The 13,574-nt window shown below is 49.1% G+C and overlaps 1 protein-coding gene and 1 pseudogene across 1 annotated transcript; one reads left to right on the top strand and one right to left on the bottom strand.

The window, feature by feature from the left end:
* Window positions 1-1,286: 1,286 nt before the first annotated feature.
* On the bottom strand, window positions 1,287-6,448 carry TUSC2 (tumor suppressor 2, mitochondrial calcium regulator). Its single transcript, XM_083155823.1, has 3 exons — window positions 6,194-6,448; window positions 4,095-4,215; window positions 1,287-2,321 (listed from the first exon to the last, which is right to left on the bottom strand). The coding sequence occupies exons 1-3, from the start codon at window positions 6,322-6,324 to the stop codon at window positions 2,256-2,258; spliced, it is 318 nt and encodes a 105-aa protein (XP_083011949.1). The 5' UTR covers window positions 6,325-6,448; the 3' UTR covers window positions 1,287-2,255.
* Window positions 6,449-6,954: 506 nt separating this feature from the next.
* Window positions 6,955-7,090, top strand: LOC146029945 (U2 spliceosomal RNA; annotated as a pseudogene).
* Window positions 7,091-13,574: the final 6,484 nt, after the last annotated feature.

The raw sequence follows: 13,574 nt of genomic DNA, 5'->3' as shown, positions 1-13,574 counted from the left end.
TGTACTCTCCTTGTGTGCGATTGGCTTCCCTTCTGCCTACGGAGAGTCGGTGCGTGTACTCTCCTTGTGTGCGATTGGCTTCCCTTCTGCCTACGTAGAGTCGGTGCGTGTGCTCTCCTTGTGTGTGATTGGCTTCCCTTCTGCCTACGTAGAGTCGGTGCGTGTACTCTCCTTGTGTGTGATTGGCTTCCCTTCTGCCTATGGAGAGTCGGTGCGTGTGCTCTCCTTGTGTGCGATTGGCTTCCCTTCTGCCTACGGAGAGTCGGTGCGTGTGCTCTCCTTGTGTACGATTGGCTTCCCTTCTGCCTACGGAGAGTCTCCTTGTGTGCGATTGGCTTCCCTTCTGCTGATGCTCTAGAAACATCTCCTATGGAATTAGGGGTTAGTGTGCATGGCTATCGAGTAGAGAAGACAGCAAGCTCACGGGGTTAGTGACAGATGCGGATGATACATTCTCTGTTAAAACAGCATAATAGGTTAAGCACCATATAAAAGGTTATAACATTTAATGAAGGTTACTGATGTACACATGCCACAAATAAGGAAAAGTAGTCCACGCCAAAAAACAAAACTCTTTTCTGTGAACCCTTGTGGTGCCGTATAAATAAAATGTAGTAGTAATAATAATGACTAAGAATATTGATCAGGAAAATGATAAATGGCCGAAATGAACATTACTATGGCGAGGCGACTATGTGGCCATCCTGAACACATGATCAGCAGAGATGACACTGCTACAAGACTAATGGTGCCCACACACAGTGAGATGACTGTTAGGTACAATTATACAATTTGGACTGTACACTGGGTGCAGTGTGAACTACATACTGTTTGAAATAAAGCCGATTTTTGACCACACTACAATAATGAATTACAGGGTACATACGATCTAGTATAAACGCACCTGCCTGCACATAATATCGCAAGGCAAAAAGTGACTACGCGGCAGCGCACATTGCAAGGCAAAATAAACACGGTGCGATTTTAACTAAAAAGTTTGAAACCGCACCATATGTGGTCACCTTCACACAATAGATATCACAGCAGGTGCACTAGGATCCCACCGCACCAATATCAGATGTATACTTCAGGAATTGGGGATTAATACACTTTGTTTAAATGGATGTAAGAAATCGAATTCCAGTCTAAGGTATGGAACATACACATTGGCTGAATTATCACTGTACATTAATCTGTGCCAAGAGACAATTACTAGCAGCAAGCGCCCTTTGTGCGTAATCAGAGGATGAGGACAACAAGAGCCATCGCTGGGAAGAACACAACTCCAAGTTACAAACATAGGTTTTATTGGGGAGAAACTCTCCATGCCACTGACGTCTCCCGATCCCCTAGGAGTCTGGGTACAGCAGTAATCACAGTCTGATGGATTGGGAAACGGGGACAGCTCAGAGTGAAGGATGCTGGGAAAAGGGGTGTTTCACAGCTCAGGAATACAGGACACAAAGTAAAACATACATGTAATAAATAAACATACATGGAAGGGGAGTTACATACAAGTGTGACTGTACCAGGGACTCCGTTGCACCTTTCCACATAGGATGTGTCGCATAAAGACACGAGAATGCCCCTTCGCAGTGCGGCGCAGAAGAATATTCCACTATCTTCACTGGTCCCTGTGCTGCGGGAACCGACTAAGACAAGTATATATGTGCTGGACTCTTAAGACCATATAAATATATATCAGACTTTTGGTGCTGGGAACCAAAACGGCTATATGTCACATACGGAAAACTCATTTACCTTCTATATTGTGCTAGATTGCACTTACGCTACACGTCTGTTGTAGTTGTAGAGAGGGGAGGTTGGGCAGCTGTAAGCAGATACATGGTCAGTATTGTAGTAATAAGTTGTATCCCCCCTGAAGAGGAAGGAGAGGAGGGAGCTGCGCCCCCTGAATCGCTCTACCCTTCTTCCGCAGAAGGTGGTGCGGCTTACTGGCAAATATTAAAGCAACAGGGGATACAACTCTAGCAGCCTATGGTCACCTGACCGACGGTGGCCCAGGGAAACGGTACTCTCCAGCAGTGATCCTGGCCGCCGTGGCAACGTGTGGTCATTTCATCTGCCACAGCCCGAGTCATTGTCTTTATAAATACCCCACAGAAGTCTTATTTAGGGGGCTGTCCCTGTATCCCCCACATTGTTCTCCTCCAACTCCTGTCTCAGGAGCACAGCATAGGGTGCAGAGTTTGGTAGAGGAGGGAGCAGCTCGGCAGGCAAGGGTGTAGCCAGTGTCAGACCTCACACAGTACAACAGGGAAATCCGCGTGGATGCACGGATGGTCTAACCTGATGGTGCCCTGGGGAAGGAGAACAAGGCATTATGGGAAGATTTTACAAGTACATTTATACCATCACCGTTTATATTACGATAAAATACCAGGGTATTACACATCCAATGTCTTATCATTAACACCATTCCTCCCACATGTGTAATCATAAAATCCATTTGGTACTTGTTTCCTAGCACGGCGCCCGTCGGGTTCCATCGCAGACCCGATCAGACCCGATTTTCGGGCTTTAAAGACGTTTTTAATACAATTTAAAAAAAAAAAAAAATCGGTCGCATCGCATGCCATTATAATGGCATGTGATGGACCTGATTTTTACATTGGACCCAAAGTAAAAATGGACACTGAGACCCGATTTTACATTGGACCCAATGTTAAATGCCCCCCAGACCCGATTTTTAATTGTATACCCACCCCGATGGTTAATTATTATGTAAAATGCCCCCCAATTGTTAACGCAACGACACGATCAACGTCAACCCGAAGCGTGGCGAGCGGCATCGGTACGTGTCCTCCGACCTTTTCATACCCCCACTATCCACGTCAGCGTGGAGTTGACTTTATATAGTGTGGCGAGCGCAGCGAGCCCCGCGGGGGGACGCGTAATATGTGTGAAGTAATGCGCGGGCGCTTGCTGCGCTCGCCACACTATCTAAAATCAACTCCACGCCGACGTGGATAGTGGGGGTATGAAAAGGTCGGATGATGCGTACCGCCGCCCCTCGCAACGCTTCGGGTTGGCGTTGATCGTGGCGTTAACAATGGGGGGGGGGGGCATTTCACATAGTAAATTACCCATCAGGGTGGATATACAATTAAAAATGGGGTCTGGGGGGCATTTAACATTGGTTCCAATGTAAAAAAATCGGGTCGATCGCATCGCATGCGACACGACTGATTTTTCAGACCCGATGGCATACAATTGGAATCGGTGGCGCCGTGCTAGGAAACAAGTACCATCCATTTAAATGGACAAAACAATGGGTAGAACGCATTAGAGTCCATGCTAGTTCCTTCACTTTGGAGTGGACTCCCCATAGTGGTTCCTTATGCAATTCTTCATACTAGTTTTACATCACTGTGAACCGTAATTTGCACATAGAAAAGAAATAAAAAAAGACATTGTAGACAAAGGTGGACAATCTCCAGGCTTCACGTCCATCTACTGAGACCTGGATGTTCAGTGTGTAATCAATGTAGGTGATGTGATCAGGCAGTTGAGGCTCATGACCAACAACGTATTGCATTGGCTCCTTAGATTTTATTATCATTGTGCTTAATTGTTTTTAAAATGTATTTCATTGATGTAATTGGATATAGACAATTTTTCCCAGCGCTGCCTTTTCTTTCTTTTTACTCAATGGAGGCTCATGGCGTTGTTGCTGGGCTCCATGGACAGGGTCACGGGAGACAATCACATGGAAGGTGACAGCACGGGACGGTTATATGGGTGGAGAAAGCTCCTATGAGCTGCCAGACAGACTTAGGTGGTTATTCTGGACCGTGCACAGGGACTGATGTTTTATGTATGCGCTGCCGCACTCCTGTGCATGTGCATATGCCGGGTGCGCTCGGCCACGGTGAACAGACCGCTGGGTGCACACACCCAAGGCTGCAGCCGGGGGGCGAATAGTCGCACCCATCGGAACACCCAGCGTTCCCATGGAAATTGCCCGGTGAGGACAGCTGACATTTCCAGATGTCAGCTGCCCGCCCACTTCCTTCTGAATGCCCACGCACATCTAAGGTTACCTCTTAGATGTGCCTAACACACATTGTTACCTGAGGCCGCAGGTTCTTGTGGATCCGTTTCAGTTTTGCGCGTTTCCGACCATTCTTGGTCACGATAGTTTCCTCGTAGAACTCATGCGCCAGATCTCCATCTTCATCAAAGTACATGGAGCTATTGGGAAGAGGAGACACTATGAACAGTCCGCGCACCATGACCCCCATCGTACTCTGTATTTGGGATAGAGCTGAGAGTCTGCTCTGATATTTAGTTGTGGACCCACTAATGAATGACATTCTCTCACACGAAGACAAGCACAGGGCAAAGGTCACCATTACCCAGAGAGTGTGCGACGCTGATCCAGAACGGAGCGCCTGTAACTCAGGGTAACTACATCTACCTGCATATTTGCTGTGGGCACTGAAGTTAATGATGAACTAGTGTATTGCTGCTGCCAAGGTGACCTGTGTGAGATATAACCACTGCGGGTCACACTTCCACATCGATCCAACCTCCTGAGCAGCGAAAGGTCTGGGGGTGGTAAAAAGAAACAGACTGCACACAGAACATTGCAGAACTAAAGCTAAATAATATGGGCCACATGTAATAGGGTGTGAGGAGCAGAGAAATAGTAAAAAAAAAAAAAAAAAAAAAAAGCGCCAATCAATTACATGTCAAATTCAACCTGGTTTTTCAGTGTGAATGATTGTCGCTTTTAAAAAAAAATTGGAAATCTCACTTTGATTCTCACACATTTAGCCCTATGTGGAGACACTGGCTAATACGTTATCCCCAAACCCCTCAGCAGTGATTGGCTGCATGGACGGCACTGGGGGTGGGGCCAGGGGGTCCCACTGTGAGCAGCAGTTCCTGGAAAGTTTTCTTCCAGCAACTGCCCAGTGGGCATTTCTGTCTGATTCAGACCTGGTCTCTGATATGCAGAGTAAATAGCCCCCACAAGACAGAAAGAAAACCCACCGCATGTAAATCTGCAAGTGACGTGTCAATGGATTACTATTCGCTATTAAGGGCCTGAGGCAGTACGGATGGTGTAGTGGTTAGCATTACTGCCTCACTGCGCAGAGTTTGTATATTCTCCCCGTACTTGCGTGGGTTTCCTCCGGGTACTCCGGTTTCCTCCCACAATCCAAAAATATACTGGCAGGCTAATTGGCTCCAAAACAAAATTAACCCAGAATGTCTGTGTGTGCGTGTACATGTGGTAGGGAATATAGATTGTAAGCTCCACTGGGGCAGGGACTGATGTGACAGTTCAAATATTATCTGTAAAGCGCTGCAGAATATGTGTGCGCTATATAAGAAACTGTTAATAAATAAAATAAATAATATTTATCGATTCATTTGCAGAATATCCCCTTTTCGACTGCAAAAGCAACTCTGATATATTACTACGGGGGCTGCTTTATTCCCGAATGTACCAAGCTGTGGAGCTGATCTAGGTACCATCTTCAGGTGCTACTTTCAGCACCATTTACCAGGAAAGGGGTTTATATGACAGCAAAGAGTAGACCGCAGCTGCGCTACCTGTTCTACATAGGTGATTGCATAAGAGATCACTTCATTGCTAATGGTCCTTCTGAGTGATCATCCTTATTAATATTGCCGTATGTATGCAAACAACTCCCGTGTGTTTGTCATCAACCCCTGAAACTGGGGAAAGGGTGGGATGCCCAATGAAGAGAGACCGACTGTCACTGCTACACCTGCTCTGTGTGTTCGCTTCTGCTGGTTAGTGTGGACACAGTGGCTCAATCGCTACCGCAAACTTTCACACGCAACTGGAATCACTGTAATGCATCGGTTTGTATGCGCGCATGCATATTATTCGCAATGTAAGGGGCTGCCATATATATATATATATATATATATATATATATATACACACACATATACATACACACACACACACTCTCCGCTACAATATAGACAGCACTTTACATATAACATGCGTACTGTACATAATATGTGCCCTATAATACACAAATATATATATATATATATATATATATATATATATATATATATATATAAAATATACACACATATACAGCGCTGCACAGGGGTCTGTGGGAACGCAGATAACTATATACTGATAGATATATGTATATAAGTGCAGTGAGCGGGGACTCACCCGCGCCGGGTAAAGATGAAGGGGGTGGCCTTACGGATCCGGGCCACGCTTTGCTCGCTGTTGCCGGGACTGTCCGCTCCCGGGGAGGAGAAAGGCCACAGGCCCCGGGCTCGTGATCCGCTGCTGCCCATGCCAGGTGACGCAGCAACGCGGTGACACCGGGGAGGTAGCAGCGCCCCCGGCTCCTGTCACACACGTTCCGCTATTCCGCTGCGTCACTTCCGACACTGGCCGGGGCGGGGCAGGTGCTAGAGCGAGGCGTGAGGCGCATGCACGTGATACTGAGGACCCGCCCATGGCAGCTGTCCGTCACGTGATCATTTAGGCACTAGTAAGTAATGCTACTGTAGTACATTGTTCCCTGCCTGCACCCCTGTCCACACTATATACTCTGTATCCTATACATGTAACTGGGGGGTGATAATGATATCTTGTACCCCATATATACCCTGTTTCCTATACATGTCACTCGGGGTTTAATACATACCTCCCAACTGTCCTGCTTACCGCGGGAACGTCCTGGTTTTTGGTGACGTTCCCGTGTCCCGCCCGGAGCCAGGATTGTCCTGCGGTGGGGGGAGGCAGTTGGGAGCATAGTTGCCTACCCTCCTGCATTCTGCAGGAGACTCCCTGAAATAGCAGCAATCTCCCTCTCTCCCTCATTAGACTAGTAATCTCCCTCATTTCACCTAGCCCACATTACACTGTTAATTTTTTTTGGGGGGAAAAGGAATGAGAGATAGATACATTTACATTGAATCATCGCTTCTCGGCCTTTTGGCTAAGATCAAGTGTAGTATCTGTTCTTATCAGTGGGTATGGACTGGCCTCTGGCAGAGAATAGAGAAAGGTGGGACTGAGTAGCTGCTCTGATGGGCGGAGGGTGTGGGACCCCTCTGTTTTTTCCCGGGAGCAGTGAAAAGTCTCACTGAGTATCTTCACCTCTGCCTTTGGTAGGAGGTGTTGTTTCCGTAAATCCACTGGTAAGAGGGGGGGAGAAACACTGGGCCTAGTAGATTGACTCTCTTGACGGGGTTCGTAGCCCCCGAAGGATGAGTCAGCGAAAGGCTCAGTCTAGTATCCATTCCCAGGGAGCGGAGAAAAGCTGAGACCGAGTAGATTGGTCCAGGTTGGCTAACCACCAGCCTGGGCACAGCGAAAAGCTCAGCCTAGTATCTTAACCCTGGGAGCGGAGAAACACTGGGACTGAGTAGATTGCTCTTCCGAGGGGGGTGCAGCCCCTAAGGGAGTCTTTCGAAAAGCCCAGTGGAGTACCCATTCCCATGCCGGGGGCTGGAAAATGCCTGCTGGTGAGACAGAGAAAAGCTTGGTCGGACGCTGAAGGGTCGGCTGCCTGTAGCCCGAGGCTGCACTGTGCCCCCGGGGAAACTCGGGGGTGCCTGATTTGCACTGGTGATGTCCAGCACCATGCACTGAATGGCACACACACTGCGCACTTCCCTCTAGGTTAGGCTACACGTCCTTACCTCGTCCTTTTGGATGGGGTAGGACAATTTTTTACACCCCACCCCGGCCTTCTGGCTAGGGCCTCTTTTATTTATTTCTTTGATTTGCACTTTTGAGCACTTCACGTTTTTCGTTAGTTTGTCACGTTTTTTTGATTTGGGTAGTGCGGCTGTCCCTAACGGGCCTTCCGTTCCCCAAACGTGGCTGGGACTCTTCACCTTTTGGGGAGAGTCCCGGTCCCCTCGAGGGCAACCCGAGCCGCAAGGCGGAGGGAAGCCTAAGCGGGTCTCTCCAAACCTTCGGGTGCGGAGGACCCACCGTCCAAAACCCTTCCGGGGGTGGAGGAAAAGCGGGTCTCTCTGAGCTTCGGCGAAGAGGACCCACCGATCCCTTTTTTCCCTTCCTCGGCCTTATGGTTGAGGGGGGTTAGGGGAACCATGGGGCCTTTCCCCTTTGGGAGAGGGTCCAAACGTTCGTACGGCTGCCCCCTTTGCACGTGTTTAGGCACAGCACTGGTGGTGGTGGGAGCACACCTCGGGCTCCCTGAGTTTCTTCAAACTCATCAGCACAATTTCCCAGCACTTTACCAAGTATAGTATCTCTTACTAACTGCTTTGGGGCTTATCTGCATTTGGATATGTCATTTTACAAGATTCCTCTCAGATGTAGCAGTGCACACCCACGCTTCTAGGTGCCACGTTCACAGTCTCTTCATATATGGAATAGACACGCCCTTTGGGTAGAGCATGACACGCCCCCTCAATGGGCCGCTGTGCAAAATTCTACTGCCAACTATAATCTCCCTGAAAGTAGTTTTCAAAAGTAGGCAAGTATGGTTGGGAGTCCCCCCAGCCTGAAGAGAATAGATGCTGTGCGCATGCTTCTGAGGTTTTAGGCACCCCCCCACTATCCCTGCCACCCCGAAGCATGGAACGCGTCCCCCTGACCTTTTCATGCCCCCACTATCCACGTCGGCGTGGAGTTGATATTATATAGTGCCTGAAGCGTGGCGAGGGGCCGCGGAATACATGTAAAGTATTCCGCGTCCCCTCTGCACTGTATATTACTTACAATGAGCGGGGATATAGTATATGGGATATACTGGTAATAATCCATACTGTATACCGGTAATGAGGTGTACTGTGTGTAGGGAGGATTCTCCCGGAATCTGGGTGACTGGAAAAGCCAGAACAGCCTCCTTCTGCGGCGCTGCTCTGGCGGGTCACGGCGGGAGTATCATCGCCGGGCACAAGTGCATGAGGTTATTGGGCTGAGAGGCTGTAGCGGGCGGCAGTGCGCGTGCGTACAGTGTCGCTGCGGAGCTACTACAGGCGCTCTAGCGAGATGATGAAGTCATACACTGTTGATCACGTGTGGTGTGACGGTCCGTCTGTTGACTTGTGACTAAGGGCCTTATTCGAGTTCACTCTTTCTGCCAAAATCCTTCTTAGATGGACAAAACCATGTGCACTGCAGGGGGGCAGATGTAACATGTGCAGATAGAAATAGATTTGGTGATTTTTTGGTGATTCTTTGCAGGGTAAATACTGGCTGCTTTATTTTAACACTGCAATATAGATCTCACTTTGAAGTAAAACCCCACCCAAATCTAATTAGATCTGCACAAGTTACATCTGCCCCCCTGCAGTGCACATGGTTTTGTCCATCTAAGAAGGATTTTGTCTGAAAGAGTGAACTCGAATAAGGCCCTAAGTGAGTGGCCAGATGGGGTCCGGGCAGCCTGCAGTGTGGGGACAGTCAGTGACAGACACCTGTCCTCCTGACCTGATGTGCTCAGCCTCCCACCACAACAGGAGTAGTATAGTAAGTAGTAATCATAGGCAGTGATGTAGCGTGTTCCCACAGTGCCCGGAGCATGTGTGTGCTACGGCGCCCCCTCCAATCCAAGGGCAGTATTGCCATACAATTATGCCATTCACAATGAGACAAAATTCACTTTATGCCACATAGAATTAGACAAAATTCACACAGAAGGAGACAAAATTCCCAGAGAATGAGTAAAAATCACATTATGCTGCACGGAATGAGACACTGGTTGAGCCAAAATTCACGCCATGCCACACGGAATGAGCCGATATTCAAGCCCTGCCACACAGAATGAGTCAAAATACAGGGAGAGACAGCGGGGGATGTGGGTAAAGGTACAGCGGGGGATGCGGGCATAGGGACAGTGGCAGAGGGGAATGTGGGCACAGGGACAGTGGGGAGAGTGAAAGGCAGCAGGGAATGCGGGACAGGTACAGCGGGGACATGGGGACAGTGACAGAAGGGACAGTGGGCTGGAGCAAAACTACTTACTTTCAATAACAGAGGGCTGCAGCGGCGGCAGGAGGGAATGCAGGCTTCCCAGAGGGGTCTGGGTATACACCCGCAGCATTAAGAAAGCTGGGACGGCAGTACTGGATATTTATTACTGCTAGGACAGCAGTACTGGACCCTCTGGAGATTATATATATATATATATATATATATATATATATATATATATATATTGTGTTAATTATACATACATACACACACACACACACACCTTTATTGACACTTTATTTACTGTTTAAAACAAGGGATGCAAACAGTTAAACTGTCTGCCCCAAACACATTCTACTACATGCAGCAGCAGGAGGGAGGGCTCGGTAACTTGAGTGCACTGCAGGGAAAAGTTCTTTGCCTCTTGTAAGTAAGGAACAGAAAACGGCTAACTTGTCTGGACGGACTCCGGAGTGTGCACGGACTCCAGAGTTTAAGGCTGTCCTGTCAGTGAGTGAGCAGGCATGCTGCCTGAATGCACTGTTAGGAAGGAGGGGGGGGACGAAACTGTATCTTCAGGCTGCCGGCGCTGTGCTGCCCAGAGTGTGACAGGTACAGCGGCAGCAGAAGCAGCGCACAGCCACAGTAGTGGGGATGCAGAGCAGAGAGCTCATCCCTGCACTGCATTCAGCGAATGCCCGGCGCCATCACCAGAGCAGGCGCCTGGAGCACAAGCTCCACCAGAACCACCCTAGCTACGCCTCTGATCATAGGATATATCTCTCGCTATAATTCCTACAAGCTTCATGTGTTCCTTCCTATTCCTATTTTGGATGCCCACAATCCAAAAAAACTACGTTAACAGGCCTGAAAAAAAAACTTAACCCTGGCCCCCTGTGCTCCCCCAGCCCCCCCTATACCCAAACACTGGGGTACTGCTGGCCCCTGGCAACAAGCATGCAATCCCCCATGGCAATGAGAATGAAACCCCTGGCAAGAAGCAGGTAACCCCTGGCAACAAGCATGTAGGTTAGCTTCACTTGTGTGGCATAATATGTAATAGGCATTACGGTATGTAGTATAAAGTGTAGTATGCACTACGTTGTGTGGTATATTTGTGATGGGCATTATGGTGTGTGGCAATATGTGTAATGGCCCTGATTCTAATCCATTTGGTCCCCCGCGGTTGTGCCCTGCGCATGCACATAATTCGTTACGTGGATGTGCAGGGCTTCTGTGCGAGCTCCCTCTCCAACCTGCACGGTCAGCGTGGCGCTTGGACAGGGGGGCTGGATGGGGGCGGTGCTGCGACATGGGAACGCCCAGCGTTTCCTGGGCGTTCCTATGCACACTTATTCTCATCTATGTCTACTTCAGACATATATGTTGATACCGGATAAGAAAGCGAATGCTCATCAGAGAGTGGGGCGGCCTCTGTACATGTAAGCATACAAGTGAGCATTCACTTTCTTATCCGGTATCACCATATATGTCTGAGGTAGACCCTAGATGAGAAAAAAAACAAAAAACATATCTCCGATTTAATGCACAAGGTGTTCCTGTAACAAGCAATAGGACCACGCACTATTAGGAAGAGGACCCTATAAGATTCCTGATATTCACTTTTATTACATATTGGACATACTACACAATAAACTTTATTTTGTACCTTTCATTTTCATGTGTCCGTGGGAATCCGAAAAAATGGCACTGAGCAATTGAAACCAGGAGACAGAAGAGCGCCATATGTGAGCAGCACCAGGTGGGGGAAGGTGGAGCAGGGCAGGTAAGGTGTAACGCCTTAATAGCACTATCAGCGCATTGGGACACAGAAATGTTGGCAGACGTGAGGGAGGATCTATGCAAATAGCTGCAGCCAACAAGCTGCCCACAAAGGGGAAACGCGCCCAGGCTCCCCGCACTTCATAGTTAGCCTGGGACTGGTTAGTACTGTGAGACCTCTGTGCCATACAGATTACGACACTGGCTTACCATGGCTTCCTAAGGAATAATGCATTGATTTAAGTCACTTGTCTTTCAACTTGGATATTCTGCAGATGTAGAGTGCTAGTTTGCCTTGAGGAATGAGTCTGGGAGGCATTGCACTATGGCTTTCTCTGTGCAAGGCAAGCAGCATGGCTGCACAGTGTGGCAGTGACCTGATGTGTTATAGGTCTGACCCAAACAACAGATCAATTACTACCGTCCAACTGTACCACTGAAAGTATAGGAAAATAGGCATGACCACGCCCCCAGCATGTGGCCATGCCCCCTTTCTGGGTTGTACCGATTTCTGCCCTTCAGATGTTGGAGAGTATGCGATCGTAGCTCCGCCCTCTTACAGATTTAGATCCCACCCACTCGCTTGTTGTTGGGGTTGATCTCTAGGAATCGATGATGCATGAGGTGGCATCCCTAACTAAGTGTAAGAGTTGGGTATATTACTTACACCCCCTCACCCATGCAGCCTAACTTTAACCCACCTATGCGCAACTTAACCCCCCAACCCCCTCTCACAGCCTAATCCTAACTCTTGTATTTACTGGTTCAAGGTGTCGGCATTCTCACCCGTCGGGATTCTGACATTTGGCATCGTGCCGACTGCATCCCATGCTGAACTGTGTAGAACTCTGGGCAACAGATCATATCTCATATATTTGGCTACATCTGTCACTCAGAGTGTGTCTGGAGCTGTAACGCTGGGTGGAGCCTCTGACTCACATGACTGACTCACATGACAGAGAACCAGCCCAGTGAGCCCACAGACAGTGCCAGACACCCTCTGCCTCTCCATGTTACACAGCAAAGACACAGCTACTCACCAGACACACCAGGTGAGCGCCCCACACCGCCATACCTCCCAACATGACCCTCTCCAGGAGGGACAGAATGCTATGATTCTGGACTTCTATCTTAATTTATGATTGTCATCACCTGTTTTAAACAGGGTAATTGATAAGAAAGGTGTTTAAGCACAGGTGATGGTAATCCATAAATTAAGAAGAAAGTCCAGAAACAGAGCAATGTGTCCCTCCTGGAGAGGGTCATGTTGGGAGGTATGCACCTCCCTCCCCCTCCCCCCCCCCCCCCCATCCCATTCACGGCATCTCCACGATTAAATGGCACATGCAAAACACTGACATGGCTATGGTCGACAATGAAAAAGGTTGACAAGATTTATTTTTCACTTTTTCAATGTTTTCATATTCATTGTCATGTGTCGACATGGACACCAATGAAGTGCCACACTTATGTCAACATTTACATGTGTTGACCTTTCTGTGTTGATTTTTTCTTGTGGCGATTCGCGGCACCCCCCGCGACCCCCCTCCCGCGATTTGCAGCACACCCCCCGCAATTCACGGCACCCCCGGTGACTCCCGCGATTCGCGGCCCCACCCCGTGACACCCCCTCCCACGATTCGCGCCAACCCCCCGGGCCCCCCCTCCCGAGGTTCATGGTGCCCCCCACGACCCCCCCTACCGCGATTCCCCACCCCTGACCCCCCCTCCTGTCATTGCGGCAACCCCCCGCCCCCGCGACCCACCCTCCCGCGATTCACTGCAACCCCCCGCGCCCCCCCCTCCCACGATTCGCGGCACCCCCCCCGCGACCCCCCCTCCCGCAATTCACGGCATCCACCCA

Source organism: Crinia signifera, chromosome 8 (assembly GCF_055691185.1).
Source record: "Crinia signifera chromosome 8, ASM5569118v1, whole genome shotgun sequence".
NCBI classification, from domain to species: Eukaryota; Metazoa; Chordata; class Amphibia; order Anura; family Myobatrachidae; genus Crinia; species Crinia signifera.
Note: the sequence above shows the minus strand (reverse complement) of the source record. Positions and strands in the feature narration are given on the sequence as shown.

Bases quoted from the DNA above. Each gene is read 5' to 3' on its own strand.
- TUSC2 (XM_083155823.1), bottom strand. From the start codon at position 6,324: ATGGGCAGCAGCGGATCACGAGCCCGGGGCCTGTGGCCTTTCTCCTCC. The intron at 4,216-6,193 runs GTGAGTCCCCGC...TCTTCCCAATAG, and splicing joins TTCATCTTTACCCGGCGCGG to CTCCATGTACTTTGATGAAG. The intron at 2,322-4,094 runs GTAACAATGTGT...CTCCTTCCCCAG, and splicing joins ACAAGAACCTGCGGCCTCAG to GGCACCATCAGGTTAGACCA.